Below are 16,922 nucleotides of genomic sequence, written 5' to 3'. Positions count from 1 at the left end.
GCACGGTGGGGCACAACAGGCCCTGAAGAAGTGGGGTCGGTGGGGCACAACGGGCCCTGAAGAAACTGTTCAGGGGGTCAATCTCCCAGGCGTCCGTTTAGAGGCGCTCGTTCCCCAGCCAGGTCATGACGCAGTTTCAAAAAAGACATAAACGTTAACAAATTCTGCTCAGTGTCCCCTCAGTAACCGGGACGGGCTCTGCGGCCGCCTATAGCGAGGTGACGTCCCCTGAGGTCGGTGATGACGGGGCCGCGGCTGTGGGAGAAGACAGGGGGGCAGTGTCCTGGCCACTGTACCGGATTGCTGTGTCGTCGCAGCGGTCGCCTGAGATCCCGGTCCTGTCACACCACGGAGGGAATCAGCGGCCGTCACTTTATCTGAATCTTTGCGGGGGGGAAACTCCCGGGGAGAGTCTCTTACGCGTCAACCTTCGGTAAGTCTCAAATTTCCCTTTTTCAATCTCCTGCCTGTCTCTCTTTTCCACACCGTCAGTTGCCACAGTCCTCTCTCTGCCGCACGGCTTCCTCTCTCCTGTCAGGCTCTCTGCCAACTGCCACCTCAGCGCGTCCCCTGCTCCTTTTACCCTCGCCCCGCCCCCTGTTGCCCTGACAACTTCAGTCGCATGTCTCCCTTTGTAATCCCCCTGATGTGGTTTCTTCAACAACCCTGATGGCGGTCCCCCTGGTTCTAGCCCAATCACTGTATGGGGGACCTCCTCCCCACATTCCCCCACCCTGTAAGCTCGCCAGTCCTCGGGCGAGGGTGTTAGTCTATTGAGATTGGTCTGTAAAGGTGTCAATATTTGTTGCCATACGAACTGGTCTTGTTCATACCGTTCGGGGGGTTTGCCGGCTGTTGACCGCTCGGAGCGTCTAAGTTCGACTGGGGTGGAATCTTCTGGGGTGGTGGACGTCGGTGAGCTGCAAGATGCCGGTGGGTTAATTGTGTCAACTGGCTCATTATTGGGTGGAGGGCCCTTGGGAACTGGAGGGAAATCCTCGTCGTCTGAGTCCCAGCATATGGACTCCGGTTCGGATGTCTTCGGGACGGGTTCCAGTTGCTTTGGGTCGGAAGAAATACACAGGCGTAACATATTACGATGCACAATGCGAGTGGGCAGTGTTTCATCCTGCTCGGGCTGTATTTCGTACACAGGTCCTTCTGAATGGATACGGCGTAGTACCCGATAAGGACTCTCTTCCCAACGTGACTCCAGTTTATTCTGGGGGCGTTGATCTAGTACAAGCACACGGTCCCCGCTTTGGAGATGGGGAGGGGAGGTTGTATTCTTCCCGGGGTGTTCCCAGTCTTGAAGTTTGGTATGTACAATTCGGTGAAGAGTTTGCAACCTGTGGCGATGATTTCGGACCCAAGACGACACTCCGGTCCAGGGCCGAGGCTCTTCGGGGTCCAACTCTACCTCCATGATCCCTTTACCCTCTCGTCCGAACAGCAGGAAATAAGGAGTATAGCCCGTTACTCGATGTACCCGATTATTATAAACCCACACTAATTCAGAAACATATTCAGGCCAACGAGCTTTCTTGTCACTCTCCAGAGTGCGTAGCATTTGAATCAATGTCCGATTAAATCGCTCACAAGCCCCATTCCCTTGCGGGTGATATGGTGTGGTCCGGGATTTATCAATCCCATAAAGATGATGTAGTTCCTCCATAACTTTCCCCAAAAAACATGCTCCCTGGTCGGAATGTATGCGTTGAGGACAGCCGTACACTTGTATAAAATTTCTGCAAATTGCGGAGGCGGCTGACTCCGCGGTCTGGTCTCGAGTAGGGGTGACCACAGCGAATTTAGTGAAATGATCCACCATGACGAGGCAGTGTTCGTATCCCTGGAATGCGGGACCAATGTGCAGATAATCCACCGTCAAGAGCTCCAAGGGTTCTGAAGTCACAATCGTCTGTGTTGCGGCCCTCTGAGCAGGCGGTTTGGCCAATTCACATAAGCGGCAAGTACGACAAACTTCGTCCACAACAGCCGACAAGCGTGGGTGATAAACTTTCTGTTGTAACCATTGCAAAGTCTTTTTGACTCCAAAGTGGGCCCCTTTTTCGTGAGCCTCTCGAGCCAGTTCGTGTAGTTGAGCTCCGGGCGTAACCACCTGCCAAACAGTCGTTGAGGTTGTTTGCGAAGTGATCTTACGGTACAGTAATCCCCTTCGGATAATCAGTCTCTCCCATTGTCGCAGCATCAGCGACAGGTCTTGGGTCAAAGCTTGTCGTTGAGTGTCAGTGGGTAATTGACCAGCAGCGACCCATTTCCGGAGAAGTCCAACTTCTTCATCTTCTTGTTGCTGTTGTATCCACTTATTACGAGATTGTTCCAGGATGCCCCTGTGGGCCTCTGGGGAAGATACTTTTGCATCAACATTGGTGAGCACGGCAGCGGTAAGAGCGAACGGTATTTCCTCTCCTTCTAATTCTTCGTCTCGATTCTGTCCAGGAGTTGTATGTCGAATCCTAGAGAGAGCATCTGCATGAACATTCTCGGCCCCTCTTTTGTAAATAATCTTGTAATTGTACTTCGCCATTCGGGCCACCCATCGCTGCTCCAAAGCCCCCAACTTGGCGTTTTCCAAATGAGCCAGTGGGTTATTGTCAGTTCGCACTACCACCTCGGAGCCCGCTAGGTACTCTGCGAATCTCTCCGTCATAGCCCACACCACTGCGAGGAGCTCGAGCTTAAAAGAGCTGTAATTGTCAGGGTTACGCTCGGAGTCATGGAGTGAACGGCTTCCATATGCGATCACCCTTTCCCGGCCATCCTGAACTTGTGACAACACAGCTCCTAGCCCGTGAAGACTCCCGTCAGTGTGCAGGATGAACGGCTGAGAAAAATCCGCATAAGCCAACACTGGGGCATCCGAGAGTGCAGCCTTGAGATCTCGGAAGGCCTCTTCCTGAGGGTGTTGCCACTGGATTTTTCGCCCATTGGCCCCAGCGGGAGCCCCCTTCAGCAGGTCATGTAGGGCTCGAGCTCGACATGCAAAATTCTTTACGAAACGACGGTAATATCCAGCTAACCCCAGAAAAGCCCGCACGTCTTTCACCGTCTCGGGGGTAGGCCATTCCTGGATAGCAGCAATCTTCTCCCGGGATGGCCTCACACCTTCTGCCGAAACGACATGACCCAGATACTCAATCTGAGAGCGAAATAGGTGACATTTCTGAGGCTCCACCTTCAACCCGTACTTTTGCAGCCGGCTGAGTACCTGTCCCAACCGCTTCAGGTGGTCCTCGAAGGAGGCGGCATAGACGATGATGTCGTCCAGGTAGATCAACGTGGCCTCAAAATTGAGATCCCCTAGACATCGCTCCATCAATCGCTGAAATGTCCCGGGGGCGTTGGCCAGCCCGAATGGCATTCGATTAAACTCAAACAGTCCCATGGGCACTATGAACGCCGTCTTAGCTCTGTCCTCTTCTGACATAGGCACCTGCCAGTACCCACTGGCCAAGTCCAGGGTCGAAAAATATGTTGCTTTACCCAATGCAGACAGAGATTCTTCTATGCGGGGCAGTGGGTATGAGTCTTTAATAGTGCAAGCATTCAATTTACGATAATCCACACAGAATCGTAGTGTACCATCTTTCTTCCGAACCAACACGATGGGGGCCGCCCAAGGGCTATGACTTTCCCGTATCACCCCTTTTTGTAGCATCTGAGCCAGCAAAGTTTTCACCTCCTGATAGAGTTGTGGCGGGATCTGTCGATATCGTTCTCGGATAGGGGCCGCTCCTGCTGTGGGGATCTCATGAGTGATGGTGGTGGTACACCCAAAGTCGTCCTCATGACTAGCAAATACTTCATGGTACTGTCCCAGCAATGCTTTTACTTGTGAAAGTTGGGCCGCAGTTAGTCCAGAAAGCTCGGCCCGCATCTGCTCCAAAATATTTCGGCCCTTCTCTTGTGTCGAGACTTCGTGGGCCTGTAGGGTTCGTATTGTTACCTCCCCGGGATCCTCGGGGTGTACTCGTAATTGAACCGCAGCAGCGGGCAGCACTTCTTCTAGAGGCTTTACTAGTTTGGCCAGTACAGTCCGTGCTTTCAGAATGATATCTCGGTCTTCAAGGTTAACGCAGCGGACCAGGGCGGTTCCTTTTCGCACCGTAGCGAGGGAACGGGCCACCAGTATGCCAGGAGGTAAGTGCTCTGAGTGACACGGCTCCACCTGCACCTCTACGCCTTCCAAAGGTATCGGGGCCCGAATTGGCAGGGCCAACACTGTCTGTCCAGGAGGCAGCACAAGCAGGGGTGCCGCTGTCGCGATGACCTTGCCCAGAGCCTCACCCTCCTGGCAGTCCCGATGCACCCGCGCACCTCGCACCAGCTGCTGGAATACCTGTCCCTGAGCTGTGCGAGAACCCCACTGCTTCAGTGTCCTTTGTGTGGGATCATTAAGCAACAGGTTACCAAACTCTTTTAAAATATTCATGCCTAGGGTGACGGGGTGTCGTTGATCAGCTTCTCCTTGAGTCAGTACCACCCCTCTGCGGCCGAGGGGTTTACCGCACAACGTCACCTGCACCCACACTACCCCGGCAACCGGAACCGGCAGTTGGTTGGCGGCTACTAGTCTAATCATGGGCCCCCACTGAGGCCTTGCTGCCTCCGGAAAGTTTTGTTGAAAGTACGCTGCGGGCATAGTGGTTACTTGTGACCCCGTGTCCACCAGACACCGGACGGCCCGGCCCTCTACTTCTGCCCAAACTTCAGGACACTTTGCTACCAAATCTTCGGGACTTCCACCACCCCTAGTTGTGGTTTTCGGCTCCGAGCGGCGTCCCCCCAGCCCGGAGCCCTTTAGTTTAATGGCCGCCGGGGTGGGTATCTCCCACGCCGCGGACACTCTCGGGCGAAGTGGCCTGGTTCTCCACACTCATAACACCGGGCCGGTAGAGATTGACCACCTCGCGGAGAGCGTGACCCCCAGGGACCGGGATTAGCACTGGGTCGTCCAGTCTCCGGTTCGGTTCTTCTCTTTACTTCAGCCAACTCGCTCTTTATATTTTTCAATTCACGCTTCATCTCCTCCACCCATTGAGGTTCCTCAACTGTGTTCGAGGAGGCCTCCACACCTCGGACCTTCCCCACGGGGACCGCCATCCCCTGCTCTTGCTCCTGAACCCGTGCCTGACTTCCCACTTCTGAAAAGTCGATTTGGGGATTCATTCTGATCCGTTCCCTTAAAGCCTGCTTTATCAGTGGATCTCGCAGTCCAGTCACCAGTAGGTCACGTAGGGTTATGTCAACAGGTCCTACCCCTACCCCATCTTTTCTTTCAATAGCCGTATGCAACTCTTGGAGTACATTCATATACTGAGTAATCGTCTCCCCCTCTGCCTGCATCCGGCTAAACAGTCGGGTCCTTAACTCTCCCACATTAGTGGGATCCCCGTGGGTCTGTTCCACTATCTGCAACACCTTTTCAAAAGTGTTGCGGTGCCCCGGGGGTTTCAACATCACTGACCTCCGCACCTCCCCGTCTAGGGCCATGAGTGCCACTTCAGCTTCCAGGTCAGGGGTCATTGGGTGCATCCGAAAAAGCCCCCTCATCCGCTCTGTCCAGCTCCATAGCATAGTATTTGAGCCAGAGAATCTAGGCAGGTTGTTCAACATGGCCCCCAATGAGATGCTGGTACGGGGACCCTCATTATTTACAGAGCTTACAGCTCCCCCATGTTCGGGGCTACCACTGTCCGCGCTCGGAGACTGCATCCTGCCGACTACGCCAAGTGTAGGGTTCGAGCAGGCTCACAGGATGCAGTGACGAGACACGAGACTGAATGTCGGGTGAAATAAACTTTTATAAGTTTTAAAGCCGCAAGGGCTAAAACTGCTTAAATCAGAAAAAAGGGGAAACACTTATTTGTCCTCGCAGGGACTCGTAAAACAACATTAAAAAAAAACAAAAAGGGTCCTTATTTTCTCTATAATACACTTAGCCTTCCGGGCGTCGCTCGAGTTCACGACCACTCAGGGGTTGCAGATGTGGCTGCCTTGTAATCCACGACTTCCCGGAAGGACTTGTGCTTGTCCAGCCCCGAAGAGACCAGAACGATGGGGCGCAGCAGGCCCTTAAGAAACTGGACGGTGGGGCGCAACGGGCCCTGTAGTAACCGGAACGATGGGGCACAACAGGCCCTGAAGAAACCGGAACGATGGGGCACAACAGGCCCTGAAGAAACTGGGCGGTGGGGCGTAATGGGCCCTGAAGAAATGGGGTCGGTGGGGCACAACGGGCCCTGAAGAAGCTGGCACGGTGGGGCACAACAGGCCCTGAAGAAATGGGGTCGGTGGGGCACAACGGGCCCTGAAGAAGCTGGCACGGTGGGGCACAACAGGCCCTGAAGAAGTGGGGTCGGTGGGGCACAACGGGCCCTGAAGAAACTGTTCAGGGGGTCAATCTCCCAGGCGTCCGTTTAGAGGCGCTCGTTCCCCAGCCAGGTCATGACGCAGTTTCAAAAAAGACATAAACGTTAACAAATTCTGCTCAGTGTCCCCTCAGTAACCGGGACGGGCTCTGCGGCCGCCTATAGCGAGGTGACGTCCCCTGAGGTCGGTGATGACGGGGCTGCGGCTGTGGGAGAAGACAGGGGGGCAGTGTCCTGGCCACTGTACCGGATTGCTGTGTCGTCGCAGCGGTCGCCTGAGATCCCGGTCCTGTCACACCACGGAGGGAATCAGCGGCCGTCACTTTATCTGAATCTTTGCGGGGGGGAAACTCCCGGGGAGAGTCTCTTACGCGTCAACCTTCGGTAAGTCTCAAATTTCCCTTTTTCAATCTCCTGCCTGTCTCTCTTTTCCACACCGTCAGTTGCCACAGTCCTCTCTCTGCCGCACGGCTTCCTCTCTCCTGTCAGGCTCTCTGCCAACTGCCACCTCAGCGCGTCCCCTGCTCCTTTTACCCTCGCCCCGCCCCCTGTTGCCCTGACAACTTCAGTCGCATGTCTCCCTTTGTAATCCCCCTGATGTGGTTTCTTCAACAACCCTGATGGCGGTCCCCCTGGTTCTAGCCCAATCACTGTATGGGGGACCTCCTCCCCACAAGTGGTTGTACGCCCAGAGAGTAGTTTCTACTACAGGATTCCAAACAGCCCCTGCTTGAGACATAAGCAAGCAGCCATATGGAAGGCTGTAGGAAATGTGCCCATATATCTCTATAATAGCAGGAACCATGTACGTATAACTTTAGCGATGCATTGCTAGGATCTTGACACTTGGACAAATGTGTAATTATATTGGTACAAATCTGTCAAGACGAGGCAATGCTGAAGAGAAATACAAAATAAACAGAATATGCCAACTATATCCTTAAGAGGAGTTCTGTTTGTTTGAAATTAAATGTAACACATTGAATAGCAAAAAAAAACATAAATACCAAAGATGGGAAATGATAAACACATACCAGGACCAAACAATGTCAGAATAATACAGGCAAATATGGCCAAACACACTTAATAAGTCTACAGGAATTGAAACAATGTTTATTATTCCCATATATACTTGATAATATACAGGATATGCAACACTGTTGCTATCAATGGATAAAATTATCTTTCCCACAGATAGTCTATTCTGAACTCTGAATATTTAACCCTTTAAGAACAATCAGAGCCATATTTTACATCTTTGTTATTTCCTCCATTCTCTTTTCCCCCCCAAGAGCCATAACTTTTATTTCCATGAACATGTTTTTTATGTGTTGAGTTGTAGTTTTGAATGACACCATTCACTTTACTGTGCACTGAAATGGGCAAAAAATTCAATTGATGTGAAAGGGTGAAAACAAAATCAAAAACACATAATTTTGCCATCGTTTAATAGGGTTTTGTTTTTATGATGCACGTTATGTGATAAAAATTATTTGGAATTGTGATTATCTTAACGTCATAGTAGTTACAGTGATTCCAAAGTTATATCGTTTGCTATAATTTATATTTTTGCTATGTGTTATTGGTTAAATAAAATTCAGAACTTTGTAAAAATGGAGCTGTACGAGAGCTTTATTTTTAGCTTTATTTTTGATTGGCATCATTTCTTATAAATACGATATTTGAATCAAAGCATTTTTGTGGGAGGTGCCTCAATCTGGAGGATTTTCCTTTTTTTGCTTACCCAGTTAACTTATGGGTTAAACACCTGTGTGTGTGTGTGTGTGTGTATATATATATATATGTGTGTGTGTGTGTGTATGTATATATATATATATATATATATATATATATATATATTTATATATATACATATATATGCATACTAGCTGAAGAGCCCGGCGCTGCCTGGGCATAGTAACTAACTACGGTTAATTATAACAAATTATAATGATTATATATAAAGCTGAGTGTATAGCCCCACCTACTCCACATAGCCACATTCACTATAATATCCCACATCATCCAGTCACCAAGAGCCACCAGACTACTACCTCTAATATCCCACATCATCCCGTCAGCCAGAACCACCGGACTACTACCCCTAATATCCAGCATCATCCCGTCAGCCAGAGCCACCGGACTACTCCCCCTAATATCCGCAACATCCCTTCAGCCTGGGGTCAGAATCAGAGTGCCGAGTGGAACGGTCCTAACTTCCATACCGGGGATCCCTTTAAGAGAGGCCTGGTGTCAGAACCAGAGCGCTGAGTGGATTTGCCCTTACTTCCATAACGGGGATTCCTTTAATAGAACCTTGGGGTCAGAATCAGAGCGCTGAGGGATTTGCCCTAACTTCCGTACAGGAGATCCCTTTAAGAGAGCCTGGGCTCAGTACCAGAGCATTTGAAGGCAATTGCCCTGACTTCCATACCGGGGATCCCTTTAAGAGAGGCATGAGGTCAGTACCAAAGTGCAGAGTGGATTTGCCCTCACTTCCATACGGGGATCCTTTTAAGATGGGCCTTGGGTTAGAACCAGAGCTCTGAGTTGATTTGCCCTAACTTCCATACCGGGAATCCCTTTAAAAAAGCCTGGGATCAGAACCAGAGCGCTGGATGAATTTGCCCTGACTTGCATACCAATGATCCCTTTAATAGAACCCTGAGGTCAGAATCAGAGTGCTGAGGGATTTGCCCTAACTTCCGTACAGGAGATCTCTTTAAGAGAGCCTGGGGCATTTGAAGGCAATTGCCCTGACTTCCATACCGGAGATCCCTTTAAGAGAGGCATGGGGTCAGAACCAAAGCATTTGGTGGATTTGTCCTGCCTTCCATACCGGAGATCCCTTTAAGAATGTCCTGGGGTCAGTACCTAAACGCTGAGTGGATTTGCCCTAACATGCATACAAATGATCCCTTTAAGAGACCCTGGGGACAGAACCACAGATCTGAGTGGAACGGTCCTAACTTCCATATCGGGGATCCCTTTAAGAGAGGCCTGGGGTCAAAACCAAAGTGCTGGATGGATTTGCCCTGATTTCCATACTGGACATCCCTTTAAGAGGGAAGATGTGCCTGTGTATATGGGCATGGGAGGGGGGGATTCATTTCTGTCATGTGCTCTGTGCTCCTTTCTCGGGGGCAGACAATGGCTGGGAGCTTATGTTCCCGGGGATGCTAGATTTCTCCCATCATGTCAGTGTCTGCTGAGGTGTTGTCAAGTGGGACAACTTGCTCATAGCAACCAATCACAGCTCAGCTTCTTTTAACCAGCTCTGGTGAAATGAGAGATGCTCAGTGATTGGTTGCAAGGAAAACTGTTGCTCATAGCAACCAATCACAGTTCAGCTTCTTTTGAACAGCTCTGGTGAAATGAAAGATGCTTCGTGATTGGTTGGTGATACACACACACATACATACATACATACATACATACATACATACATTCAGTTTTATATAGAGAGATTATATATATATGAGTATATGTTTGTGTGTTTCAAGCCACGCCCACTCCACATAGCCACACTCACTCCACACGCAAAGCACCGTATAATATCTAATATATATACACTCACTGGCCACTTTATTAGGTACACCATGCTAGTAACGGGTTGGACCCCCTTTTGCCTTCAGAACTGCCTCAATTCTTCATGGCAGAGATTCAACAAGGTGCTGGAAGCATTCCTCAGAGATTTTGGACCATATTGACATGATGGCATCACACAGTTGGCGCAGATTTGTCGGCTGCACATCCCTGATGCGAATCTCCCGTTCCACCACATCCCAAAGATGCTCTATTGGATTGAGATCTGGTGACTGAGGAGGCCATTTGAGTACAGTGAACTCATTGTCATGTTCAAGAAACCAATCTGAGATGATTCGAGCTTTATGACATGGCGCATTATCCTGCTGAAAGTAGCCATCAGATGCCTGTTCTTAGCTGAGAGGAGTGGTACCCAGTGTGGTCTTCTGCTGCTGTAGCCCATCTGCCTCAAAGTTCGACGCACTGTGCATTCAGAGATGCTCTTCTGCCTACCTTGGTTGTAACGGGTGGCAATTTGAGTCACTGTTGCCTTTCTATCAGCTCGAACCAGTATGCCCATTCTCCTCTGACCTCTGGCATCAACAAGGCATTTCCGGCCACAGAACTGCCGCTCACTGGATTTTTTTTCTTTTTCGGACCATTCTCTCTAAACCCTAGAGATGGTTGTGCGTGAAAATCCCAGTAGATCAGCAGTTTCTGAAATACTCAGACCAGCCCTTCTGGCACCAACAATCTTGCCACGTTCAAAGGCACTCAAATCACCTTTCTTCCCCATACTGATGCTCGGTTTGAACTGCAGGAGATTGTCTTGACCATGTCTACATGCCTAAATGCACTGAGTTGCCGCCATGTGATTGGCTGATTAGAAATTAAGTCTTAACACACAGTTGGACAGGTGTACCTAATAAAGTGGCCAGTGAGTGTATAATAAATACCTAATATATATATATATATATATATATATACATATATATATACTCTGCTCAAAAAATAAAGGGAACACTCAAATAACACATCCTAGATCTAAATGAATGCAATATTCTCATTGAATACTTTTATCTACAGAATGCTGTAGATAAGCCCCCAATGTCTATGCCGGCAGCTAATAGGGGCTAAAAAGGGTGACAGATTCCCTTTAAGGATGTTGCAGGCAGCAGATCGATCTTCACGGCGTCTCCAGACTCTGTCACGTCTGTCACATGTGGTGAGTGTGAACGTTAGACCCCTTGTGAGACCATATGCTGGCATGGTTGGCCCTGGGTTCCTCCTAATGCAGGACAATGCCAGACCGCAACCTCATCAGGAGCATGCCCAGGTTTTGTAGGGAGGTCATAAAGGCACGTGGAGGAGACACACAATACTGAGCATCATTTTGACTTGTTTCCACTTTCATTTTGGGGGTCTCTCCAAATCCAGGCCTCCATTGGTTCAACAATTTGATTTCCATTGATGATTTTTATGTGATTATGTTGACAGCACATTCAACTTTGTACAAAACAAAGTATTCAATGAGAATATTTCATTCATTTAGATCTAGGAAGTGTTATTTGAGTGTTTATAAACACTATGTGATGTTATTGTTGGTATTAATAAACAACCTCTTACACTGTATATGCTCATGGTCATCCTCTGATGTATATTTGTATAACTGTATATCAATTTTGCACTTTTATTTTGCATGCATGTTTACATTATTATATTCTTTCAGTCACTTTGCTTTTAAATATATGGCATTTTCTCTCTATCACTGTTTGAGAACAGTTCACACTCTAGAACTGAAATGTTTCCACTATGGGCTAATAAACCACTCTCTGTCTTTGCCATAATTTTTTTGGAGTTCTGCCTCCAGTTTTTTCTTTTTATTGGATGGTTTGGTTCCTGCCGAGGAGGCTAAGCACTGCACCCATATTTCTCTGGTGCTGAGTCTGTTTTGATAGATAGATAGATAGATAGATAGATAGATAGATAGATAGATATGGGAAAAAAATCAGGCAGCACTCCAGTTCAAGGAAAAATTGTGGGTTTTAATCCAGCACCAAGTGGTGCAGCGTTTCAACCTCACAGCATGGTCTTTGTCAAGCACTTTTCCTTGAACTGGAGTGCTGCCTGATTTTTTTTCCATTTATATTTTACGTTGGACAACCGCATTACTCAGGAAGTATTGCACCCAATATCTGCTCAAGTTTGTGCTGCTGTCTGTCTTTTCTATTTATTTATATAGATAGATAAATATGAGATAGATAAATGCATAGATGGATAGATATGGGATTGATAGAGGAATAGATAGATAGATGATAGATACTGTAGCTAGACAGATGAACAAGTTTCTAATCCTAAAGAGCCAAAAGAGGGACTGACGAGCTACCATTATATAGTAATATATGCAAATAAAATAGTAATTTATATGTACCCAGCAAAAAATAATACAACCTCATGCAGAGGGATTGATTAGCCTTTTTTGCTACTCATTTGGGTGGATATATCAGATCAGATATAGATTACTATATTTCAGGTCTTGTAAATTTGCGTGAAAAATAGGGTTCTGTAGAAATCCTGAAGACGAATAGAGGAGTACTGAAGTGCTTTATTCCTTTTGGGACATGCAGTGAGACAATAATTGCCCAACAGATAGCGCTTTCTTATTGTGATTGAGTCACCTTTTGGAGCCATTGGGCAAGTTTCTAGTGAAAGTGATTCATCTCAGGATCCTGTTATACACAGTGCAGTCAAGTGCCAAGTTGTGCAATATATATTGCAGAATTTTTATGACAAGCAGTTACTGTAAATCCCACTTTGATGTGGAATGCGGTCTGATACAGGCCTTTGTCTGGTTAGATGTGCTGGATAGTTATCAGTGTCTTATTACGGTCCAAGCAGCGATGGCTATCACCATGACAAGAGCAGATTATTATCCATTTGAAAAAAAATATGAAGCAACTGTGAGGAAATGATACAGAGAATTATAAAACTTATTTTACAAAGACTAACTATCATATTGTTACAGAGAATGCGAATATATTTATTTTTGTAACTGATATTTTCTTTCTGCCTTTTAGAGCCATGTACTACAAGCGAGACACACATGCATGAAAATCATATTACATTAATCTGGAAAAATGGGAATAGCAATCATTGCATCAGAAGTGACGAGAATGAGAACTTTGCTAAGAAATGTTATCTTAAGCACAATCAAATAATTAAGTTTGCATGTCTCCCTGGTTATACGATATATAACAAGCTGGAGTTAATCAGCATGTGCAACAAAGGAAAACTTTCATATCCTAGATGCATTTAAGTGTAAGTTTAATCTTATTACAATATAACAAAATTCAGTTACAAGAATTTAGTTTTAATTCTTCTACTCTATGAGATTAGCATTACATGTGTAATTTAGTGAACAGTATGTGGACATCTATTCTACTTATAAAATTCAGTTATTTCAACCACACCCACTATAAACAAAATGTTATACCTTGGGATTCATGTGAACAGGTAATAGGATGCAGCACACAGATTAAGGCAACCAACTAAGTAACCAACTAAGCTATTTATTTTCCTTACATAGAAGTGAATGTTTTAATTATAAACATACAAATTGTCTCTTCAGAGATGAAGGAGGACTTGGACTCTAGTGCCACCTATTGGAAGTTGCAATCCTACAAGTCATTACGGAACCTTTAATGAGCCTTGAAATATGACTTAGGATAAAAGCCAAATCAGAATTTCAATTTGTAGACAGTGTTTGAGTACAGCACCTCGTCAGTGCAAAGTATGAGAACTGATTTGACTAGGTGAGAGGATAAGACTGGGATCTAAGGGGTAAGGTTTCTACTTGTAGAGAGTGACATGCCAGGTCTGGAACGCCAGTATAAGGAGACTTAAACATCTTGCATGTTCCTCTGGGAAGTAAAACAGTCAGTTGTTCCATTACAGGGTATCATTGCACACAAAAAATGGCGGTAATCACAATAATAACAGTTTAAAGGGAATCTGTCACGCCTTTTTTGAGATATCATATAATGATATCATTCAATTGTGTGTTACCTAAGTATTGTAGTCATATTTTCCCCCCTGTCCCCACACCTTTGTTATCACTTTTCAGATTTATGGAAATCGCCATGGTCTGGTCAGATGGGCGTGGCTTCTTCTCCCCCCACCTTGGCTTGCTTGACGTAATTTCTTCCGTGAATCTAACAGATGGCGTTGTTTATTCACGCCTGCGCATTCATAAAGCCGCTTGCGCAGTATGCTTTGCCCAACTGTGGGAAAAGCATATAATCGCTACTGCGCATGCGCCGGTATTTTTCCCTGCATCTATGACCCGGAAGTCTTCATATGCATATGGGGAATAAAAGTCGGCATTGAGTGGATGAATGTCATCCGCTCAATGCCGACTTTTATTTCCCATTGACTTGCATTGGGGTCAGGTTTCGGACAAAACTCCGACTTTTTTTGCCCTGGTCGGACCAGTTTCATCTGAAACAAATTTTGTTTCATGAAACCCGATCTGACCAAAGTCGCTCAACTCTACTTACCATCTTTCTGTTTATGGATAGTGTGGATTCTTTTATTTCTTCTATGGCACCGTGAAGCTCGGTTGATTTTGCATTTGCTTTCTTAGAGAACACAGATGCAAAATAGGAATTTAAAAGTTCAGCCTTCTCTACATCATTTTTGACCACTTCACCCTTTTCATCCTGTAAAAATCCTATAGCATCTTTGACTATTCTTTTGTTTTTGACATACCCCCAAAATCCTTTTTTGCTGCTTTTGGTCTCCCTTGCAAGCCTTACTTCATTACTGGCTTTAGCTCTTCTAAAGAGAATTCCCTGCAAACAACATTATATTCTTCTTTAGATATGTCCCCCTCTTTCCATTTAATATACATTTCTTTTTTATTTTATAACAAGTGATTAAGTTCTATGATCATCCATCCTGATCTCTTTAAATGCTTCCAATTCTTCCTTTTTTTCAGGATTGTTATCGAATGTGCGGCGAGAATTTCATTTAACAAAATTTCCCATCCTTCTTGGACATTTCTGTCCTTTAGAACATCCAGCCATTGGACCATTCCTACCCTTTTTCTCAGTCCATTAAAATCTGTCTTTCTAAAGTCCAACCTGAAAGTCTGAGTCCTTGGTGGTCTTCCTCCTCTTGTAATCCTGAATTCGAGGATAGCATGATCGCTGCTTCCTAAATTCCCAGCCACCTTTACTTCCTCAACCATGTCCTCCCTGTTGTTAAGAATTAGGTCCAAGACTGCAGATTCTCTTTTTTTTTTCTTTTCTACCTTTTGAAAGATAAAGTTGTCAGCAAGAGAAGATAAGATATGACGTAATCTGACCTATAAATCTAGGTTTGGCTGATGCACGGAGAATGCTACCTACGAAAGTGTATTGAGAATACTTTCGATGCACAATACAAAATAATATTGTGGTACCGTGTTAGCCAGAAAAATAGATATAAATACTTACCGTATATACTCGAATAAAAGTCGAGATTTTCAGCCCAAAAAATTGGGCTGAAAGTCCCCCTCTCATCTTATATTCGAGTCATATACACCGGGGGGTCGGAGGGGGAGCGGGGGTGTCCGGTCATACTTACCCGTCCTGACACTGTGTCTTGAGCCCCCAGCTTCTCCCCGTGCTCTCTCTTCCTGCCTTCAGCGGTCACGTGGTGCCGCTCATTAAAACTCATGAATATGTGCATATTCATGAGTTTTAATGAGCGGTACCACATGACCGCTGAAGGCAGGAAGAGAGAGCGCGGAGAAGCTGGGGGCTCAAGACACAGCGTCAGGTCGGGTAAGTATAGCGATACTCACCTGTCCTGCGTCCATGGCTGCTTGCTGCTGTCTGTGTCTGTCATCGGTCAGTGACTTCAGACAGCAGTGGGCGCAGTGACGTGATTAGTGCGCGCCGCGCCCCCTGCAGTTTGAACGTCACTGACTGATGACGTGGCAGATAGCGGGGAGCAGCCATGGACGCAGGACAGGTGAGAATCTGACACCCAGCGACGGAGAGGTGAGTATGTCATTTTTTTTATTTTTACATGCAGCAGCAGCATGGGGGCAGCATATGGGGGAATCATCTATGGAGCTTCTTATGGGGGCAGCATATGGGGGGCATAATCTAAGGAGCTTCTTATGGGGGCAGCATATGGGGGGCATAATCTAAGGAGCTTCTTATGGGGGCAGCATATGGGGGAATAATCTATGGAGCTTCTTCTGGGGACACCATATGGGGGAATAATCTATGGAGCATTTCCCACCCTAGACTTATACTCGAGTCAATAAGTTCTCCCAGTTTTTTGTGGCAAAATTAGGGGGTCGACTTATACTCGGATCGACTTATACTCGAGTATATACGGTATGTCTAAAAAAAGTTGAGAAAAGTATTCAAGGTGTGATACCTTTATTGGCTAACCAGAGAAATTATGTTTGCAAGCTTTCAAGGCTCATAATGCCCTTTCATCAGGCAGATACTGAGAAGAGATGGCAACATTTACATAGGAATTATACAAGGACATGAGAGATGCTTGAAAGATAGGCCAAGGAAATCAAATTAAGTTTTTTATTATACATGTACATTCCCAGAACTGCCACTGCTCTCCTACAAACAGCCTCCCAACCTAAGGAATATCCTTGTCAGAAGTGCCCTCGCATCACCATCAGAGACAGGCATAGTCCCCTGTAACAGTAAGGAATGCAAGACCTGCACCCACATTTCACCAACAGATAAAGTCCCCATACCCAGCACAAATCAGGACTATAAGATCATGGACTATTTTTCATGTACATCCTCCAATGTCGTGTACATGATACAATGTACAAGGTGCAAGAGAAACTAAACAAAAACTTCAAACAAGGATGAATCTGCATAGACATACGATAAAAAATGAGCTGGACACACCTGTAGGAATACACTTCTTTAGACCTGGACACAGTGGCAGATCTAAAAGTCCTAATTTTGAAAGGTCATT

At 46.5% G+C, this 16,922-nt stretch overlaps 1 protein-coding gene across 1 annotated transcript in view; it reads left to right on the top strand.

The window, feature by feature from the left end:
* The window catches only part of LOC141096339 (complement factor H-related protein 5-like), a 158,138-nt gene that overhangs the window by 127,300 nt on the left and 13,916 nt on the right, over positions 1–16,922 (top strand). The window contains exon 12 of the mRNA XM_073582876.1: positions 12,998–13,238. Within this exon, the coding sequence (XP_073438977.1) occupies positions 12,998–13,236 (239 nt within the window). The 3' untranslated portion in view covers positions 13,237–13,238. The remainder of the gene's footprint in view (positions 1–12,997; positions 13,239–16,922) is intronic.

The sequence above is a fragment of the Dendrobates tinctorius genome, unplaced genomic scaffold (assembly GCF_039654945.1).
Source record: "Dendrobates tinctorius isolate UK_male_01 unplaced genomic scaffold, ASM3965494v1 ptg000074l, whole genome shotgun sequence".
NCBI classification, from domain to species: Eukaryota; Metazoa; Chordata; class Amphibia; order Anura; family Dendrobatidae; genus Dendrobates; species Dendrobates tinctorius.
This window is presented reverse-complemented; position numbering and strand designations above follow the sequence as displayed.